We start from the raw sequence: 22,296 nt of genomic DNA, 5'->3' as shown, positions 1-22,296 counted from the left end.
AGCTGGCTGCACTGAGGAGATATTGATGAAGCTGAAGGCACGTGATCAGATTGTCCAGACGTTCTCGTATCTCATCTTCTGATGGGTTTGGAAAAGTGAAGTGTGTGTCTGCAAGCATAGAGCAGTCATCCATTTAAGTTTAAGTGAAAGGGATAATATCCTTATCATGGCTCATAAATATAGCTTACTTCCTTACTCATCTTTCTCTCTCCCACGTTCTTTCTTTGTGGGACAATGAGACATGTGACTCATATGACCCATACTAGAGCTAAGTTGCTTTAGAGCTCCATTTCAATCCATGGAACTGGTCCATTCACTGCTACCCTGCCCTTGCCTGATCAGTCAGTCAACATTTACAGTGATGTGGATGGGAGGCACTGGGTAATTCCGAAAGAGAATTTGATGAGCAGGCAAAGATATTCACAACACAAAAGCATTAAAGTCTCTTTTTGGGTGGACGCAAATCCCTCACACTCACCACCAGCTATTTCTGGCAGCGGTGGAGCAGTTCTCTGCCGGTGCCCTTTGGGTCTGGTCTGCCAGGATCTGGCCAGGATTGTCCTCTGTAAGCAGGGAACCCAGCCTTCTAAACAGCTGCTGAATCGCCAGTATCAGTTAAAAGAGATGCCCTCTCATGAAAAAGAAGCCTGAAGTCAGTTGCCTTGATGGGCAGACCATTGAGGCCAAGCCTGGACATTGAGCGTTGGTGGTGGTTTGGGGATATAGCCTAACGCTAGACAGGAACAATCAGAGCAGACAGTTGAGTGTCATCGTCAACACAATTCAGTCATAGATTCTTCTACAAACATCGTTACAAACAAGAAACTGAGATGAAAATGTGGGTTTCAGGTTTTTTTTTTAATGATGAAAACATTCTTTATCTTCGAAACAGACACATTTACAAGATCTGCAAAAAAAATGTAAGCTGAGAAATGATATTTTGCAACCTGATTCCAGATTCCAAAGCGCTGCAACATGGTAGTGTCTGATACAATTATAAAAATAACAATCATAAAAAATACATATAAGGCAGGCTTTTTCTTTTTTTGTAGGTTTGATTGAAAAAGACTGCATGAATAGGAGGTGAAAAGTTGAAACAATGCATACCAGACAATGCAGTAACTCATAGTAGCCTGTGTGTTGCTTGCTAACTACATGGTAGACTGGGTGTTGGCTGAGCTGTTCTGAGCCAATTTCACAGTGTGAGAAGAGATGAGAACACACACCACCTGCACGATCCAGACAATATCATCCAAATGTACAGTCAAAAAGAAAAGAAAAAAATGCTAGACCAGAACATGTGAAATAGCCAAAGAGAGATAAAGGAGTCTACAGAATGATTTGAGTAGAGAGTACATTTCTCTCTGTTCTCTTGACCACCCAGGTTACAGTCACACAGTGGTCACCTAAGCCGATTCACATCCCCTATGGAGTGCCTCCACCCTGTAGAACTCCATTAGATGTCCATTCACTTTCTCCCTAAACGAGCTGCGTTACAGCTTACACATTATGGGAGTGAGGGGAGAGGAGAGCAGACAAGAGCAGGATCTCATCAGTGGTGACAAAGACAGTAGTTTCCTTAAGATGTCCTAAAGAGTTGTGACATGACCCATTTGTACACTAGTGGGAAGCCAGGAATCCCACCCACAGTGAAAACACTGTTCGTTCTTCTCTAAAGATACACACTTTAGATTTGTATAGTGCACACCGACGTTGCTATTTTTAATAACACTGTCTCTCACCCCAAGACCCACAATACTGGTGATGAATCATCAATCATTTTCATCTTTATGTCAAAAAATCAATTCCTATCAGTTCCTATCAACATGTTTCAGATGTTATGTTTAGAAATGGCATTAGAGAAACTGAATTAGCATGAGACAGTATTTCCCCATGGGCTTGGAACTTACGGCATAGCAGCTAGATCATGTAGCCACCGCCTAACCTAGCCTCAATTAACAAGTCATTTACAGTAATACAATGGCAGTGCACCAACCCAGGGAATGTTATCAAAGCTCATAAGGCATGCGTGGATATCTGTTTAGTCCCACAGAGAAGAGGCCCTGACACACAGAGGTAATGATAATAACAGGCTACCTCCCTAAAGTTGTGTTGTGTGTACCAGGACCCCCCTCTCTCTCCTGCCTATTCACTCTGCTTAGGTCCTCTTAAAGATGGGAGAGAGAGAGAGAGGTATTACCACTGTGCATGTCTGTCTTGGGTGAAAGCAAGACAAACCCCTTCACCATCTGCACCTATCTCCCCAGCCCAGCTCCCTGCCTCTCACACTTTCCTCTGTCCTTCACTTGCACTCCTTCACAAGTTCCCCCCCCCCCCTTACAGCTCAATATCTGTCCTTCAATATAAAAACAACACATCCTCAACCTCACGCTCCATCGACAAAAGGCAGAACACTCATTCAACATTGGGCAAGCGGCAGATAAACATTTGGCACAACATTGTCTGGTAGGTATGCAGCCGACCCAAAGCGAGTGCACACACGACAAACACAGCCCAGCTTAGTTCAACCTCTTCGGCAGCTGTGTAATTCCCTGCTAGGGTGTCTCAGCAAGTATCATCCTAGAAGGCAGCACAGGAACACACACACCGACTCGCTCTCTGCCTTTTCGATCCGTTCTGCATCTTTTACCTCCTGTGTTTATTTTTTCGACCTATTTCTTTCCGACAAAGGTTTTGTCAATCCCTCAGCCTGCTGTGAACGTGCTACAAAAGGCGAGTTAAAAGATAAGCACCCCTATACAAAATACAGTAAAGTTTAAACCGTGTGAAACTGAATATACAGTAATCCATATGAAACTGAAACAGTCAACATGAACAACGACAAAACAATATTAAACCATCTCTGTACATGCACTATGGCACAAACTAATATTCCTGTGGAGTTTGTTTGTCTGAAAATGACTACGGGGGAGCAACGGAAAATAGTGCTCTAGCCTCTGTGGCTTCAACACACCTATGAGGAGGTTCTGCTATTGTTAATTGGAGCTGGAATATTTCAAATATCCACAAACGTTAACGCGAGGTCATGCATCAACCTGTCAAACTACTTTGTACAAAGTACAGCAAAAGCCCCATCTCTCCCCCATCGACTAATACTCTATGACTGCAAGGGGATATGTTGTTTTCTTCCAAAAGATATGACATCAACACGGACTGTACCAGGATTTCACGGTTACATTCACAAGCCACTTGGGTGCTATTGTCTTGTGTGCCTGACGAAAATCAAACTGGATTTATTCACAAAATGATATGGCCTGCTGCTCATTATTCCTCTACCTATACTACTGATAGGCATTAGGCACTTAAAACATGTGTTCACATATACAAATATAGATAGCATTATACGTTGTTTTTCTTCCCCACCAAACTTGGGTATTGAAAACAATAAATGAAAAATCTTTGGTTTGTAAACACATCATGTTCATATCAATCATTACTAGTTAAGGTGTAGTTTGTCACTCAAAGCTTGTGACGATGTCGCACCAGAAATTGAGTTTTATGGTGCTCTAGTAACCCCTGTGTTGCTGGGGCATTGCCCAGCACGCGTCAGGGTGCAAGCCACACACCCCCCAGAGAGCAAAGGGGCCTGCATCATCCTCACAGCCATGGAGGCAGCTGGACACCACAGGACACAGATGCAGCCACACATTATTGTCCGTCTATCGCTCAATTTAACGGCGTTTTCAGTTTGCAACAGAGTCAGTCGATCCAGGTGAGTGTCAATGAAAGTATTGCTGCTGCTTTCATTCTTGTCCATCATCGTTTGCGTTGTATTGGGCAAAACCCCATCCCATTAGGTGTCGGACAGGGTGGCATTTTCACAGTAAACTGTCCTGCCATTGGTTTAAGATGGACCTCACAGGAGCTGAGACCCAACTGTTATTTTCTCCCCCCCACCATCACTCTCTAACAGAACATGACTAAATTAAATTCAATACAGGTTGGCGAGTCATGGGGATACCTTTTTTCTCATTCATTTATCTGAAAAACACTTTACAGTGAGTCTCCCTCCCCCTCTCTCACTCCTTCCTTCCATCCTTCCTTCCTTTCCCTGTGCTGTCTCAGTTGCAGGGTAGCCAGGAGGAGTAGGCATGCTGCTGGCAGTGGAACATGGGCTGTACCTGGGCTATGTAGTAGTTACTGAAGTTACCGTCTGCCACGTAGGCGGCTGGCTGGTAGTAGCAGGTGACGTTAGCCACATTTGGGATGACGTTCTGCTCGGCCAGCACGCGCACCGCCAGCATGGCGATCAGCCCCAGGGTCTGCCGCCTCTCATGTCCCATCAGGCACACCGTACTCTCGTTGACCACCCCATGCAGGGTCATCAAGTAGTCGTACTTGCGGTCCTCCAGGCCCACAAAGTGGTTTTGCAGGTAGGACTCCAGCTTGCGCTGCTGCTCGCTGATATCCGAGAAGTCGATGAAGAAGCGCGAGCACATGTAACGCTGCAGGGACTTCATCTCCGTCTCGGAGTCGGCCTGGAAGCCCCTTACCAGCAGGTGACAGTACTTGAGCAGACCGCCGCCCCGAATCTCCTCTGGGTTGCGCGTGCAGATCACCTTCTGGCGTAGGTGGTCGAGGGCAGCATCAAAGTCCCCAAACACACTCTCCCCCACGATGGTGGGATGGAAGGTCTCGGCCATGGGGTTCTCAGAGCAGTCATAGAACAGCAGCAAGGAGTCCAGCTTGATCTGGAAGGAGTCCACGCTGAATTCAAACTGCCGCCTCAGAGAGTCGACAAACTTGAGCTCCACGTTCTTTCCTCTGTTGTTGGAGAGGGAGATGAGGCTCCAGCGGTCTGAATCATTGCACACCTTCACCATCTTCTGCACATAGGCTTCCTGTCCGACAGAAACACACAGGGGAAATTCATCTTTAGCTCCAGTTGCCAGTGGATAGAAATACTGTATGTATACTTTATAAAAGGCCCTTTGCTCAGTTCAAATGAATAACTGTGAGTGGATTTTTAAAATACTGTATACATACTGTATAAATAATTTTGCGCCACTATGATCATAAAGAAATAACTGTCATGGATATAAATACTGTAGCCTACTCCTGATCTAAATCCAATTCAACCGATACAAGCACTAAATCAGGAACAGTTCATCTTCTATAGCGCCACATAAAGATGTATAAATGTAATTACATTGGCACATATTTTCTTTGCATGTTTCTGTAGCCCACAGAATGTTTCTGTAGCCTAGGGGCAAATATTGGCTGCCCTATCTATGGAACGTATGTGGCCGAGGAAACAGGATGTGCTTTAAATGGGCTTACTGCAATCCTCTTAACTGGATGAAATCAACATTATACTATCAGTAAACGTGTCTTATTGCACTTTTAAATAACATGCACAATGATGTGCAATAGGGCAAAGGTGAGTAAAAGCCCAATTAGCTATATTTATAAATTTAATTTATTTCTAAATAGCCATTTGATTTATTTCAATAACTGTTGACTGGAAAATGTAGCCTACCTTTAAAGTCAATGGTGATATTTTCTGCTTATTCACTCCGTCAGGTAAGAAGTCCAGGAGACAGTCCAAAACGATATCCTTCACAATCTGAAAATCACTTTCCCCTTTCATATCAGCGCAAAAGATTAGGTCAAGGTCCTTGTAGCCCAGTCCGCTATCCTCATGAAGAACGTGGCTTGCAGCAGACCCGTTCAACCGCACGTCCCGGACGTGGATATTCCTCTCCTCCATTCGACTACGCACCACCTTCACTATTTGTCGGGGTTTCATCTCCAAAGTGGGGAAGTTTCCACGGCCGTGGATGGGAATGGTCTCTGTCAGGATAGCATCAAGGCGCTGCACTTGTTCCCAGCCGAGAACGCTGATATTGCTGTTTTCAACCTCAGTTATAGGACTAGCACCAGTGCAACTATGTTCTTCAGACATTGTGGAGAAAATTAAACGGCAATTGACTATGAAGTTTCTTTAGAGACAGGTCCGTATCCAAATGTGGATTTTACGCGCAGTGACAGTAGGCTATTATAGAGGAGCAATGTCAACTTCATCCACATCGGTATCTTCAGTCAGAGTGCAGTACCTCTATATTATACTGTAACATAAATAAAATCAAGGCGAAATAGGCTACTCAGTGCGCAGTAAAGAAATGACCAGCTGCTAACTCCCGTTGACTCGCGTGTCTTTTGTCGTGAGATGAGGGAGGACAGTAAATAAGATCTTCTCTCAAAGATAGTCGTCACTTCTGCCTTTTCCTTTCTTTATAGACCGTGAAACGTTTCCTCGTCGGTTGTCACTCAGTGCATCCGAGCTCTGCGCATCACCGTCTTTGGAGCTTGTTGGTATACTAGGAGTTCTGAGTTCGGGCTGTGACTCCATCGCCAAAGGCACGCCTATGATTTTTTTATTTTTATTTGCATGAATACGCACTTGGCAAGTTCTGCAGTGATCAGCCCTCTGTGGAATCCCGTCGATTGTGACGCGCAACTTCTAAATATTTGATTCCCTTTTCGTCTCCAATAAATTCTGAAAGCCTTCCAAGTAACTTGTCACGTGAAAAGTATGGTGGTTTAGTTTGGCTACTTTGGTTTCCAAAGTTAACCGTTACCTATCCATTGTGCTTGGCTTGTGGGCGTCGCTTCTCCCTGAAAGGCAGGTACAGTTTTAGGAATGTCACATGCTATGTACAACCCCAGTTATCAGGTATACAGAATTTAACCTAACTTCCGTTTCCCTTAAAAAACGGAACGAGGGACATGACCGTTTTGTATATTCTCTAATGAAATGCAGGCACAGTTCATTGAAAGTATAATAACCTAATGTGCCCTCCTTTGAGATTAAGTCGTAATTTATAGGAAATGTAAGGCTTTCATTATAAAGAAATGTTATTTTGACTTGCAGGATTTTATTGACCATACAAAAATTGTGGAGCAAAAGCCTACCTTTGAGTTGACATTGCCATACCGCCCTCTATGGGAAAGAGGAAAAAGTTAGATTACAATCCTAACCAAATCTCTGAGTAATTTGAAAAATATCCAGCAACAACATATTGTGAGCAGTGGTGTAAAGTACTAAAGTAAAAATAATTTAAAGTACTACTTAAGTCGTTTTTTGGGGTATCTGTACTTTACAATTTATATTTTTGCCAACTTTTACTTCACTCCATTCCAAAAGAAAATGTACTTTTTCCCTGACACCCAAAAGTACTAGTTACATTTTGACAGGACAATGGTCCAGTTCACACACTTCTCAAGCGAACATCCCTTGTCATCCCTACTGCCTCTGATCAGGCGGACTCACTAAACACAAATGCCTTATTTGAGTGTTGGAGTGTGCGCCTGGGTATCCTTTAAAAAACAACAAAAAAAACAATTGAAATAATTTATACTTTTGATACTTAAGTAGTAGTATTTTACGGGGTGACTCACTCGAGTCATTTTCTATTAAGGTATCTTTACTTTTCCCCAAGTATGACAATTGAGTACTTTTTTGTGAGTCATAACATAGAATATGACACTTCCTACAGTTTGTCTATTTTAGAGAGTTCCAGTTTTCCTATATTGACATTTACTTGCTGTGTTGAGGAAATGTCATGTAAATATGCCACTTACAGCAAATGTTTTCTCCAAGGCAACTTTTAATACAGTGAGTGCATACATTTTTAGTATGTGATCCCTGCATGATTTGAACCCATGACCTTGGCGTTCCTAGAACCACACAGGACCAGCACATACCTAATTATGGTTTCCCTAATGCCATTTCCTAAACCAGGCCCCCAAACTCTCACCTCCAAAGAACACTCTCTTTCCTAACCTCCAACCCTAGGGTTGTTTCTATCAAACAATATAAGTCGTGACCTGATTTAGTGCCTGGTTAAGCTGTATCTGATCCCAGCCCACATGACAAAATACTATAGTATACTATGGTATAAATACTATAGTATTCACTGTAGTGTTTTGTGGATTTAACTTTAGTATTTATTCGCTGTAGTGTTTTGCGTCCGCAAAAACACTACTGTGAATACTGTAGTATTTACTGAGTATTTACAGTTAAGTATAGTATCAATACTGTAGTAAAATAAAGCTGTAGTATAGACTATAGTAATTAACAATGTGTTTTTGTGGACTGTAGTATACTGTAGGATTTACTGTAGTGTTTTTGCAGATGTCACTGCAGTATTTACTATAGTGTTTTATTATCTTTGACATAGAAGTTGAGGCTTTTTCCTTCAGAAAACCTACTGGAAAAATACTGAAGAGAGCTCATTTTCCATAACCTGTAGGTAGGTAGGTCTGGGGTCTGAACGGATATTTCAGAGCTGCTGCTCTTCTCTATAACCTGTAGGAAACACAATATATGGTCTGGTCTATACTTAGCATGTAGGTATCTCACTAAGGTGTGGCACAAATTGCAATGTGGGGGTGGGAAATGGGCAGGGTATACACAATTTAAATACTGTAGTATTTACTATAGTTAAAAAGAGTAGTGTTTTTGAAGACATTACTGTAGTATTTACTACAGTATTCTAAAGATACAACATTCTATTATAATTACTACACATGATTGAGGGATAATACAGTGTGTAGTATATTATTCTACAGTATACTTCAGTTTACTATAGAATTCTATAGTAAGTACTTCAATATTCTATAGTAAACTAGTCTTTTTTAATGTGGGAGGGGTCTTACCAATGTTGAGGGGACTTTAGCCTAGAGGCTCGGGAAAGCCTGACTAGCTCAGTGGTCTTATGAATGTGATGGGGACGTGTCCAGCCATAGAAGTTCTGACAATATGAGTTTAGTCCCTGTATGCAACCATGTATTTCTCTCTTCTTGGCCAATATACCCCCTGGCCTGGGCTAACTAGTGTTGTGAATGTGTGTTGTGGACATTAGCGGTCTCTGTTGTCTTGAATCCCTTGTTTTCCCCATCATCATACCCCCCTGGGCTTAATGCTCTCTACTGAAGTGTGAGTGAGACAGCTGACACAACAGCACAGTGTTAGTCAGACTCTAATGTCAGTGTCAGACTGAACTTCCATGGCACAGTGCAGCACAGCATGACAGCTAGCATCAGAGAAACAGACGCTCACCTCCATCAAACATCAGAGAGAAACCTGCCAAAGTCAAACATTTCATATTAGGACTAACATGCTGTGCCATGTCATGGCCGGTCGGGGTGGGGCAGCCTTCAGGGCATCTATCAAGCAGTGCAAACCCTGCGTCACTGCTGCCACCCAGCCCTGTAAACCCAGATTATCCCATTAACTCTTAGCCCACAGCAGAGCAGAGATCCCAGAGCCTACCTGCAGTCACACATCACAACAGGGGGTCAGAGGTAATTGCATTCACTTAAATCACTGATCATTCACAATCAAAACCGCTCCGACATGGCTAGTCCAAATACTTATATTATATTTATATATATTCTTAATTCCATTCCTTTACTTTAGATGTGTGTATTGTTCTAGTCAATGCTATCCTATAAAAAAAAATCTATAAATATACACTATTCTATCCTACAGATATATACAGATATTCTACAGATATACTAAATATTCTATCCACATACATCATACTATATATTTATACTCCGGACTCCGATATTGCTCGTCCTAATAGTTATACATTTCTTAATGCCATCATTTTACTTTTAGATCTGTGTGTATCGTTGTAAATTGTTAGATATTACTGCACTATTGGAGCTAGAGAAACAAGCATTTCGCTACACCTGCAATAACATCTGCTAAACATGTGTATGTGACTAATACAATTTTATTTTATTTTAAGCATTATAGACTTCGATCCGATAAATTCACAGCCATACTTCCATATGCAAATGATTTGAAATCATGCATCTCACTCACGCTTATACAGCTTTTTATTGGTGGACAGTCCAATGAGAGATCACAAGTCTCTCAAATAGTAACTCACATCTGGAAATGTATGTGAGGAGTCAATGTATTTCCCAGGTGTGGCGGTATGGGTTGGCCTTCGTTCAAGAGCTCTGTGCACCAGCCATCTCCACTCCAGCCAAATCAGAGTGGTTGCCATAGAGACATTAGGTGTGTATTCCTCAACAGTGGTTGACAGGGGCTGCATGGAAAAAAAGGATATGCAAAAATTGTCACATTATGCATTTGGTGACTGGAAACATCCTCATTGCATGGACAATTCTGAATTTTATATAATTACAGACAACTTTATCTTCAGAGATGCCATAATCAGTGCGTGCTTTGAAAAGCAGTAGCGGTGGATGGGTCAAATCACCGGGGATGCCAAGCCAGGGAAAACAATTGCATATTGTGTGTTGTGATAATTGTGTTGTTTGCACTAGAACATGTTAGTTCATATGCCTTGCCACCGTGATATATAAGCCTAAAGGCAGAGACAATACGAGGGGGCAGAATAAATTCAACCACCTTTGTTTCATTACAAAACCGGAAAACAACATATGTCCACAAATCCTATTGCATGTAAAAAAATATATTTAAAAAACAGTTACATGACATACAGCGTGGACAATCAAGTTCATGTTTGACATTTTCAGACAACTATTTATTTAGAATCACAGAGAGTTACTGCAAGTCGCAAAGAAAACAGGAGATGCCTCCACTATTCCAGCACAATTTCAACTTCCACATCATCAAATCACCTATGCTTAGTCTAATAAAGTGACAATTAAAAGATACCAAAAACAATTTAGTCCAATCAACGTAAACTAAATATGATGTGGCTGTCCATGGTACCAATGTCTCTGTGTGTGTGTTCGTACAAGTACAAAAACAACATGTTGACTCACCCTACTTGTAGAGAAACGCCAATACCATCCTCCTCTCTTTCATGTCGCCGAAACGGTCTATGGCGATCATACGGTAGGCAACACACGTTTAGTTTTTGTTGTCCTGGCTGAAATGCTTGCTCGCTAGCCTAACTTCCTTTCATGGGCAATGATGAACCAGCTAGTTAACATTAGCCTACTATATCTATCTACATATTGAACTTCCATCCTTTCAGGCCAGGGGCACGCAGAATGTATGAATTTATGGTTGGATCAGAATCGCCTTTATTATCATTGGCCAGTACGGAGAATTTAGTAAAAACCACAAGTCCAAATCCCTATCTCCATCCTTTGTTAATTTAGGAACAGGACAATTTTAGCTAGCGAGACACCGGAGGAAAACAACAACGAGATGCAACAATTCAAGTTTTTTCTGTCACTGTCGTTTGGCTGTGTTCGTGATGTGATTGGTGTGAAGCCAAATCCAAACTGGCTTCCATTGACACTTTTTGGGGGGGGTGAATCGGGACCATTCACAGTTGAGCTCAATGCTGATTGACTATTGTTTTTATCAAGGGAGGCCAAATGCACGCTGGCTTCCCTTGTATTCAATGTTACGGGAAGCAAATAAAATCAAATGTATTTATATTGGCCCTTCTTACATCAGCTGATGTGCTGAAGTGCTGTACAGAAACCCAGCCTAAAACCCCAAACAGCAAGCAATGCAGGTGTAGAAGCACAGTGGCTAGGAAAAACTCCCTAGAAAGGCCAATACCTAGGAAGAAACCTAGAGAGGAACCAGGCTATGTGGGGTGGCCAGTCCTCTTCTGGCTGTGCCGGGTGGAGATTATAACAGAACATGGCCAAGATGTTCAAATGTTCATAAATGACCAGCATGGTCGAATAATAATAAGGCAGAACAGTTGAAACTGGAGCAGCAGCACAGTCAGGTGGAAGTTGAAACTGGAGCAGCAGCATGGCCAGGTGGACTGTAGCTGGGTAGCTGGAAATAGGAAGCCAATGTAGAGAGGCTAGCACTGGAGTAATATGATCACATTTTTTGGTGCTTTATCCGGGTAGCTGGAAAGTGGAGCATTGCAGTAGTTTAATCTAGAAGTGAAAAAAGCATGGATTCATTTTTCTGCAAAATTTTTGGACATAAAGTTTCTGAATTTTGCAATGTTACGTAAATGGAAAAAAGCTGTCCTTGAAACAGTCTTGATATGTTCGTCAAAAGAGAGATCAGGGTCCAGAGTAACGCCGAGGTCCTTCACAGTTTTATTTGAGACAACTGTACAACCATCAAGATTAATTGTCAGATTCAACAGAAGATCTCTTTGTTTCTTGGGACCTAGAACAAGCATCTCTGTTTGGTCCAAGTTTAAAAGTAGAACATTTGCAGCCATCCACTTCCTTATGTCTGAAACGAAGGCTTTCAGCAAAGGCAATTTTGGGGCTTCACCATGTTTCATCGAAATGTACAGCTGTGTGTCATCTGAATAGCAGTGAAAGTTAACATTATGTTTCCAAATGACATCACCAAGAGATAAAATATATAGTGAAAACAATAGTGGTCCTAAAACGGAAACTTGAGTAACACCAACATTTACAGTTGATTTGTCAGAGGACAAACCATCCACAGAGACAAACTGATATCTTTCCGACAGATAAGATCTAAACCAGGCCAGAACTTGTCTGTGTAGACCAATTTGGGTTTCCAATCTCTCCAAAAGAATGTGGTGATCGATGGTATCAAAAGCAGCTCTAAGGTCGAGGAGCACGAGGACAGATGCAGAGCCTCGGTCTGACACCATTAAAAGGTAATTTACAACCTTCACAAGTGCAGTCTCAGTGCTTTGATGGGGTCTAAAACCAGACTGAAGTGTTTCATATACATTGTTTGTCTTCAGGAAGGCAGTGAGTTGCTGCGCAACAACCTTTTCTAACATTTTTGAGAGGAATGGCCAAGCACAGGAAGCAGCTCTTTCAGTAGTTTAGTTGGAACACGGTCCAGTATGCAGCTTGAAGGTTTAGAGGCCATGACTATTTTCATCATTGTGTCAAGAGATATAGTACTAAAACACTTGAGTGTCTCCCTTGATCTTAGGTCCTGGCAGAGTTGTGCAGACTAAATTAATTTTGGATTGTTCTTATTTTCCTCAATTAAGTTGGAAAAATAGGACGATCGAGCAGCAGTGAGGGCTCTTCGATACTGTACGGTACAGTGCAGTAATCGTACTCTTTTTTGTCATCCTCTTTTTGACCAGACAACATCAGATAGATGGGCTTCTCATACAAAGAAATGATTTGTTTATTTTTTGTTGGTCATTTTTTGGGGGGAATCCTGGCTTCCCTTGGCATCCATGACTAACACGCCACTGTTGAAAAGACCCTTCACTTCAATGCACCACAGAAGGACCCAACATCTGAAAATATCTTATTTCTCAACTGTGATTGTTGGCCCTCTCCCTCGTAAAAACGATCTTTTACACTCACAGAGAGCCTGCCCCCAGGGTCCATAAAAAATTATCAGGACAATAAACAAAAAGAAGCCAGGGTTTTCACTGTGCCAACCAGCTGGCAAGGAACCATTGGATTGATGCACCGTGAAGAGTCGCATCCTCTCGGACTGCCACATCATCTCCCCCTAAGCTCATCTTTAGAGTTTGAGACGGTCGGGGAGTTAAAAATCTAATGTCTTAGTCACTATTCTTCACTCGTCTGCATCTTCCACATCCAACAACAACTAATGAAGGTCATTGACGTCTGAAACAATGTTTTGAAAACAAAATACAATAGCTAACTAAACATGTTTTGTGAGCGAGTCGCTTTAGTCGAGCAGGGCGGCTAGCTAGCTAATTCCTCAGATCATATGGAGAGGAACGACACATTAACACATAACGCTAATGAGTTGGATAGAGAGCAGGGCTCTCAAATAAATTTTGGCGATGCGGTTCCGGGGAGAGTGCACTCATGTGTTTTCTAGTTAGACCTATTTTAATGTGCTGGATGAGACGCATGGGTTGTGGTGTCAGTATATGGATTGCCCAGAGGGCCATGGAGGTCCAGGGTCCTGTAGCGGCATGATGAGAATTTCTATCTCATTAAGAGCAATAGAGCCAGTCTGACCTCTCTCATCTGACCTCATTTTAACAGGAGGGGATGGAAGCACCGGTTATTATGCTCTAACATGAGTGAATGATTACCGAGGCACTGATTAGATGGGAGTGGGGACTTCGGCCTATAGCAAATGCAAAAATATCTGTTCGTACACATACGCTGCCACAATCGCTCTGAAACATTCTACAGATGCCAAACTAAGATAGTTGGAATAGGTCATATAGATGGAAAAGTTTGATTTCATGTGGGGTATGACTTTCATAGGATTTATGCAGAGGATTTGAAGTGCTCTTTATTTTTTTCAAACCTTTTACCCTTTCCTTCACTATATCTGTGGTCATTACCCCCTTTCCATAATTTCAAGTTATTCAATCATTCTACATTTCTAAGCAATTGATTAGTGCGGGCAAATGAGCAAAAAAAGTTTTTTCATAATGTAGACCACTCCTTTCAGCGGCATGTGTTTTACATGTTTTTTTTATCTCCTATCTTTGGCTGTGAAGTTGTGTAACTCACATCTGACAAACATCTAGGCTAATCTGTTTCCTCTTGGCAGCTGAAGTGAGTAACATGAACTACCTTAGATTAGATATTTTTGTGTAGAGCTACAGTTGAGACCAGGACCGGAACTCTTGCATGTTATCTGCATATACCACTAATGGTGATGCAAGATGCATTTTGCAAAGTTGCAAAGTCCATTATATGGGCAGTGCATTTTGTGGGGATAAAGAGCTTAAGGTTCGATTTGTAGCACTTTACTTAAAGCCTGCAGGTATAATGAGGCGGCAGCATTATGAGGCGGTTATAATGCAGTGTAAGACATGTTATTAAGGAGTCATGCATGCGTATGACGTCTAGACTCATTATGATCCTGACAAAATACCAAGCATTTTGAGTCAAATAAACATTTCCCACATAACTGTATTATACGTCTTGAGCCATTATGAAAGGTCATACACTTATAACAATTCATAAAGCATAAGACCTGCACTTCTGCAGGGTTTAAGTCATCTGTGTCCTCCCCTGTTATTCCTCTACCTCTTTAACTCTCAGTCTCCCCCTTCCCCCTGCCTAAGATGACTGGATTTCCAGGTGGGTCGCATTAGTTCGTCCTGTCGACGTGATATTCCTGGCACTGACGGCACAGTTAGTTTTGGGTGTGGATCAGAAGCTCCCGGACGGAATGGGATTTCCAGCTTTTCTCAGTCAATGTGTTTTGACTCCTGGTGAGATAGGGTCGTGGCAAATGAAAAAGCAGCAGCTGCTTTAATATTGATGTTTCCTACTTCACCGGCGTGCGTGTGACTGTGTGTGAGTGCGCATCCATGCATGTATGTGTGTGCACGTTCACGCGTGCGTGTGTGTGTGTGTAGGTACATGGTGAGACTGATCTGGGTTTCTTTTATCAGGGCCATACTGAGGATAACAGTACGGGTCGTGTTTCAGGGAGACACAGAGAGGCCCATCTCTGTCCTACTGGAGGTCTCATAGGCCGGATTATGGGCTGCATATGATCTGACAACTAGGGAGTCCAGTGACACCTGCGAAGGAATGCACACCGCTAGCTGCTAAAGCATTTTAGGGAGTGATGGGCATAGCAGACCCTATTTGATCTGACCTGTGTGCTGTGCTGTGTGGGTTCACCCTCCACCTGTCATGTGTTGTGTTGGTTTGGCTGGTACATTTCTCCAGTCCAACCGTACGCCATCAACCATCACTAGACCTCTGCCCCAACACCTGCACCTCTGGCTCAGCTAGGCCAATATAGCAAAGCCTCCAAACTTTGGCACTCGTTTACGCCTACCACGGTGTATTTCAGGTGTTTTTCTAATCTCTTAACTAATTGTAATTGAGCTGTTAATTCAATAATGTCGTGGATAGGAAGTGATAGGAGTTTTGCTCCTCACAAAGGTAGTGGGCGAAGACTGGATACAACAAACCTACAACTGACAAAACAATGTCATGTCAACCCTTGGTTTGTCCAACGCCTAGCAACAGAAACAAAAAGGACAATTTTCTGCAGCCTGGTTGTCTAGCCAAGTGGCCAGTAGGACGGGATGTTTGGTGCGGTCCAGGTAGCACGTGGTTTTAGCCCATCATAATCACCAACCTCATTGAGCTTCAAAGACATCCCCAGACAGCAGCCAAGATGGCAGGACGGCACGTTGTGGGCACGCTCAGTGCAAGCTTGTCTTGGGAACGGACCTTAATGGTCTAAAGCAGCCAGCTGAGCTGACGATTGTGGAGCAGTCAAGTAATCCATGCTTAACTGGCTCCATGACCGCTAAGTGGGATTGGGAGTCCTGGCGGGGCTCTAACCACACTCTCCGTGGCTATGAAGAGAGACTATAAGCTGCTGGAAGGAACTTTAGCCAATGGATGGGTGAGGACTGCAGCGTATGAATAACTCTTCAACACTCAACTTATGATGTTCTTGGACTGTCAGACACTCTCTAGTGAGTTAAAGTGACATTTGTCGCAGAGTCAAAGAGGTAGAACAGAATTGTATTCTTACTCGACACGGAGTCAGTCTCAAAAGTGATGTAAGAGTACAACCTATAGAGGGCCAGAGTCAAAGGCCACCTTAATTAGGGACAGAGCCGAAAGCACAGACCGTAAATCAGTCCACAGTCGCACAGCCCACTTAAGAGACATACTAGTATCATAAGTCCATTATGGGATGTTCTGTGTTGAGTTCAATTAGAACATTATCTTTATTGAACTGCTCGTTTTGAGCCTGGTGTGGCCAGAAATTATATTCTCTCACCCTGAACCCAGAAGCTTGTCTTGCTGTAGTTGTTTGCTGTAGATGTGAACACTTGTGAAAAATAGTTGATAAATTGTGATGTGAGACAAGGTTGTAATTCAAATCAAACTTTTTCACGTGCCCGAATGCAACAAGTATAGACCTTACCGTGAAATGTTTACTTACAAGCCCTTAACCAACAATGCAGTTCAAGGAAAGTTAAGAAAACATTTACCAAATAAACTAAAGTAAAAAAGCAAAAAAGTAACACAAACAAGGCTATATACAGGGGGTACCGGTACAGAGTCTGTGTGTGGGGGTACAGGTTTGAGGTCATTTGTACATGTAGGTAGGGGTGAAGTGACTATGCCTAAATAATAAACAGCGAGTAGCAGCAGTGTACAAAACAAATGGAGGGGTGTCAAGGTAATAGCCCGGTGCCCATTTTGATTAATTGTTCAGCAGTCTTATGGTTTGGGGGTAGAAGCAATTAAGAAGCTTTTTGGTCCTAGACTTGGCGCTCTGGTACCGATTGCCTTGCGGTAGCAGAGAAAACAGTCTATGACTGGAGTCTCTGACAATTTTATGAGCTTCCTCTGACATCGCCTATTATATAGGTCCTGATTGCAGGAAGCTTGGCCCCAGTGATGTACTGGCCTGTACGCAGTACCCTCTGTAGCGCCTTACTGTCAGATGCCGAGCACTTGCCAAATCAGGCGATGGTGCACTGTAGAACTTTTTGAGGATCTGGGGACCCATGCAAAATCTTTTCATTCTCCTGAGGGGGAATAGGTTTTATCGTGCCCTCTTCATGACTGTCTAGTTGTGTTTGGACCATGATAGATCGTTGGTGATATGGACACCAAGGAACTCGAAACTCTCGACTCTATCCACTACAGCTCTGTTGACGTTAATGGGGGCCAGTTCAGCCCGCCTTTTCCTGTAGTCTATGATCAGCTCCTTTTTGTCTTGCTCACATTGAGGGAGAGGTTGTTGTCATGGCACCACACTGCCAGTTCTCTGACCTCCTCCCTATAGGCTGTCTCCTCATTGTCGGTGATCAGGCCTACCACTGTTGTGTCGTCAGCAAACTTGATGGTGAGGGAGTAGTGTTTGGCAACGCAGACGTGGGTGAACAGGGAGACAAGGAGGGGACACACCCCTGAGGGGCCCCAGTGTTTGAGGATCAGCGTGGCAGACGTGTTGTTGCCTTACCACCTGGGGGTGGCCCTTCCGGAAGTCCAGGATCCAGTTGCAGGGGGAGGTGTTTAGTCCCAGGGTCCTTAGCTTAGTGATGAGCACGATGGTGTTGAACGCTGGGCTGTAGTCAATAAACAGCATTCTCATCTAGGTGTTCCTTTTTTCCAAGTGGGAAAGGGCAGTGTCAGGTGCGATTGAGATGGCTTCATCTGTGGATCTGCTGAGGCGGTATGCAAATTGGAGTGGGTGTAGGGTATCCGGGAGGATGCTGTCGATGTGAGCCATAACCAGCCTTTCAAAGCACTTCATGGCTACCGACGTGAGTGCTACAGGACGGTAATCATTTAGGCAGGTTACATTTAGTTTCATTGGGCACAGGGACTATGGTGGTCTGCTTGAAACATGTAGATATTACAGACTCAGGGAGAGGTTGAAATATCAGTGAAGACACTTGCCAGTTGATCCGCGCATGCTTTGAGTACACGTCCTGCTTTGTGAACGTTGAACTGTTTAACTCCTTGCTGTTGAACTCCTTGCTGTCCCCAGTCCACCTGGCCATGCTGCTGTTCCAGTTTCAACTGACCTGAGCCCTAGGACCATGCCCCAGGACTACCTGACATGATGACTCCTTGCTGTCCCCAGTCTACCTGGCCATGCTGCTGCTCCAGTTTCAACTTCCACCTGACTGTGCTGCTGCTCTAGTTTCAACTGTTCTGCCTTATTATTATTCGACCGTGCTGGTCATTTATGAACATTGAACATCTTGGCCATGTTCTGTTATAATCTCCACCCGGCACAGCCAGAAGAGGACTGGCCACCCCACATAGCCTGGTTCCTCTCTAGGTTTCTTCCTAGGTATTGGCCTTTCTAGGGAGTTTTTCCTAGCCACCGTGCTTCTACACCTGCATTGCTTGCTGTTTGGGGTTTTAGGCTGGGTTTCTGTACAGCACTTTGAGATATCAGCTGATGTACGAAGGGCTATATAAATAAATTTGATTTGATTTGATTTGATTTAAAGGTCTTCCTCACATTGGCTACCGAGAGCATTATCAGACAGTCATCCAGAACAGCTGGTGCTCTCGTGCATGCTTCAGTGCTGCTTTCCTCGAAGTGAGCATAAAAAGGCATTTAGCATGACTGGTAGCCTCGCATCACTGGGCAGCTCGCATCTGGGTTTCCCTTTGTAGTCCGTAATAGTTTAAGCCCTGCCACATCCAACGAGCATCAGAGCCGGTGTAGTAGGATTCAATCTTAATTCTGTGTTGACGATTTGCTTGTTTGATGGTTCGCCTGAGGGCCTAGCGGGATTTCTTATAAGTGTCCCGCTCCTTGAAAGTGGCAGCAGATGTTGCCTGTAATCCATGGCTTCTAGTTGTGATATGTATGTATGGTCACTGTGGGAACGACGTAGTCAATGCACTTATTGATGCTGCTGATGACTGAGGTGGTATACTGGATGAATCCCGGGAACATATTCCAGTCTGTGCTAGAAAAACAGTCCTGTAGCGTAGCATCTGCGTCATCTGACCATTTCCGTATTGAGCGAGTTACTGGTACTTCCTACTTTAGTTTTTGCTTGTAAGCAGGAATCAGGAGGATAGAATTATGGTAAGATTTGCCAAATGGAGGGCGGAGGAGAGCTTTGTATGCATCTCTGTGTGTGGGATAAAAGGTGGTCAATAGTTTTTTTAACCTCTGGTTGCAGGTGTGACATGCTGGTAAAAATGTTGGAAAACAGATTTAAATTTGCCTGCATTAAAGTTCCCTGTCACTAGGAACACCGCTTCTGGGTGAGTATTTTCTTGGTTTGCTTATAGCCTTATAAAGTTGGTTGAGTGCGGTCTTAGTGCCAGCATCGGTCTGTGATGGTAAATAGATGGCTACGGATAATATAGATGAGAACTCTCTTGGTAGATAGTGTGGTCTATAGCTTATCATAAGGTACTCTACCTCAGGTGAGAAATACCTTGAGACTTCTTTAATATTAGACATCGTGCACCAGCTATTATTGACAAAAAGACACACACCCCACCCCTCATCTTACCCGACGTAGCTTCTCTGTTCTGCCGGTGATTCGAAAATCCCTCCAACGCTATATTATCCATGTCATCGTTTAGCCACGACTCAGTGAAACATATTACAGTTCTTAATGTCCCATTGGTAGGATAATTGTAATCGTAAGTCATCCATTTTATTTTCCAATGATTGCATGTTAGCAAGTAGAATTGATGTCAGTGGGAGTTTACTTGCTCGCCTACGGATTCTCCAAAGGCAGCCCAATCTACGTCCTCTTTTCCTCAGTCTTTTCTTTACGCAAATGACGGGGATCTGGGCCTGTTCGCGGGAGAGCAGTATATATTTTTCGGCGGACTCGTTAAAGGAAAAAGTTTGTGGTGAGTAATCCCAGTTCTGATGTCCAGAAGTTATTTTCAGTCATAAGAGACAGTAGCAGCAACATATAAAAAAACAAGTTACAAACAACGAACAACAATTGGTTACGGGCATGTAAAACGTCAGTCATCCTCTTCGGCGTCATCTTAAATTCTACTCATCACCTTACTCTCATGTCCAGTCTCATCACCCTTTCATTTCCAAAATGAGGATCCCAGCCTCACACAAATGAGGTGGGGCTGAAATGAATAATAAGATGAAGCCAAAGACCGACTCACAGTTATTATTATGAAGCCTCAAATTTTGCTCTAAAACAGAGGGACAACGACTAAGGTGTCATTCAACTGAGTAAGTCGAAGTAAGGTGGGGTGTGTGAAAATGTCCATTCTGGTGGAAGACAAAAAGGTCACATTCAGTAGGCACCAAAAAAAAAACTGACAGAAACAGGTAGGGACTACCTGTACTTGTCCAACAAGAAACAATTGTTGTTTTGCTACGGTGGGCACTAGTGAATACGACCCAGGTGTAGCTAGGCCTTTGTCTGGAATGTTCCATGCTCCGGGTTGGATCGGAGCGCCATGTCACAGACTGGGAATGTGGGATGGAAGGAAATGGTATTCCGTAGAGCGTATAAATGATTCCCTTTTCTCAATAAACATATTAATCCTGAGGTACATTATCTCCTCTGGCTGGCCTGGAGGGCAACTGACGGTACTATGAGCTTCCCATCTGCAGGATGAAGAACAAAACTGACAGAAATGCTGTCTCCGTCTGTCCCTGCACAGGAGGACTGTGCTCCCAGAATGTCTGGCTTGCTGCTCTGTTACGCTCATCAGGGTCGTATTTATGGGAGCACAACGTAGCAGAACGTTGTGCAACAGAAAACAAAACTAGTGCTTCTTACTGAACAAGTGTAGATAGTATCTCCCCGTTTCGGCCTGTTTCTTCTTTTCTTTGTGCCTCGTGAATACAACACAGGGAGAGAGGGAGAGACATTTATTTTACTCAAAAGGTTGACAACCTACCTACTGGTTGTTAAGAAATGACTCGATCGAGAAACATGGTATAGAGGTGATGGACACACTGGTTGCCCTCTAGGTTACAGAGACCTGGTAGTCCCATCCACCAAACTACCAATAGTGAAACAGGGAAGAGTCTAGGGGTATGCCAATTTGTAATAGACCAGACCTAACCCACTCCATTAAGTTAATTAAAACAGGAGCATTTTACATCTGGTTAGAAATAAATAAGTCAATCTCAACAGAGAAAAATGTCCACCTGTGTGCTACCAATATCCCCCCAAAAGACTCCCCATACTTTAATGACGACAGCTTCTTCATCCTAGAGAGGGAGATCAACCATTTTCAGACCCAGGAACATATACTAGTCTATAGTGACCTAAACACCAGAACTGGACAAGAACCTGACACACGCAGCACACAGGGGAACAAACACCTACAGCATTCCCTCCCCCATATGGGAAAGGGGACACCTAGTCAGTCGCACAACTGAATGAATTCAAAAGAAATGTGTCTTCCTCATTTAATCCAACCCCTCTGAATCAGATAGGGGGAGGCAGCCCCACACCTGTACACAACTAAACTCAGCCAAAAAAAGCAATGTCCCTTTTTCAGGACCCTGTTGGTCAAAGATAATTAGTAAAAATCTAAATAACTTCACAGATCTTCATTGTAAAGGGTTTAAACACTGTTTCCCATGCATGTTCAATGAACCATAAACAATGAATGAACATGCACCTGTGGAATGGTCGTTAAGACATTAACAGCTTACAGACAGTAGGCAATTAAGGTCACAGTTATGAAAACTTAGGACACTAAAGAGGCCTTTCTACTGACTCTGAAAAACTCAATACTTTGTTATATACCCTTTGTTGGCAATGACAGAGGTCAAACGTTTTCTGTAAATCTTCACAAGGTTTTCACACACTTTTGCTGGTATTTTGGCCCATTCCTCCATGCAGATCTCCTCTAGAGCAGTGATGTTTTGGGGCTGTTGCTGGGCAACACGGACTTTCAACTCCCTCCAAAGATTTTCTATGGGGTTGA

General features: G+C 43.2%; 1 protein-coding gene across 1 annotated transcript; it reads right to left on the bottom strand.

Annotated features, from left to right (window-relative positions):
* Positions 1-837: 837 nt before the first annotated feature.
* Positions 838-6,696, bottom strand: LOC109902210 (terminal nucleotidyltransferase 5A). The gene is made up of 2 exons (XM_020498373.2): positions 5,501-6,696; positions 838-4,862 (listed from the first exon to the last, which is right to left on the bottom strand). The coding sequence occupies exons 1-2, from the start codon at positions 5,924-5,926 to the stop codon at positions 4,083-4,085; spliced, it is 1,206 nt and encodes a 401-aa protein (XP_020353962.1). The 5' UTR covers positions 5,927-6,696; the 3' UTR covers positions 838-4,082.
* Between the last annotated feature and the right edge of the window lie 15,600 nt (positions 6,697-22,296).

This window comes from Oncorhynchus kisutch, linkage group LG13 (assembly GCF_002021735.2).
Source record: "Oncorhynchus kisutch isolate 150728-3 linkage group LG13, Okis_V2, whole genome shotgun sequence".
NCBI classification, from domain to species: Eukaryota; Metazoa; Chordata; class Actinopteri; order Salmoniformes; family Salmonidae; genus Oncorhynchus; species Oncorhynchus kisutch.
This window is presented reverse-complemented; position numbering and strand designations above follow the sequence as displayed.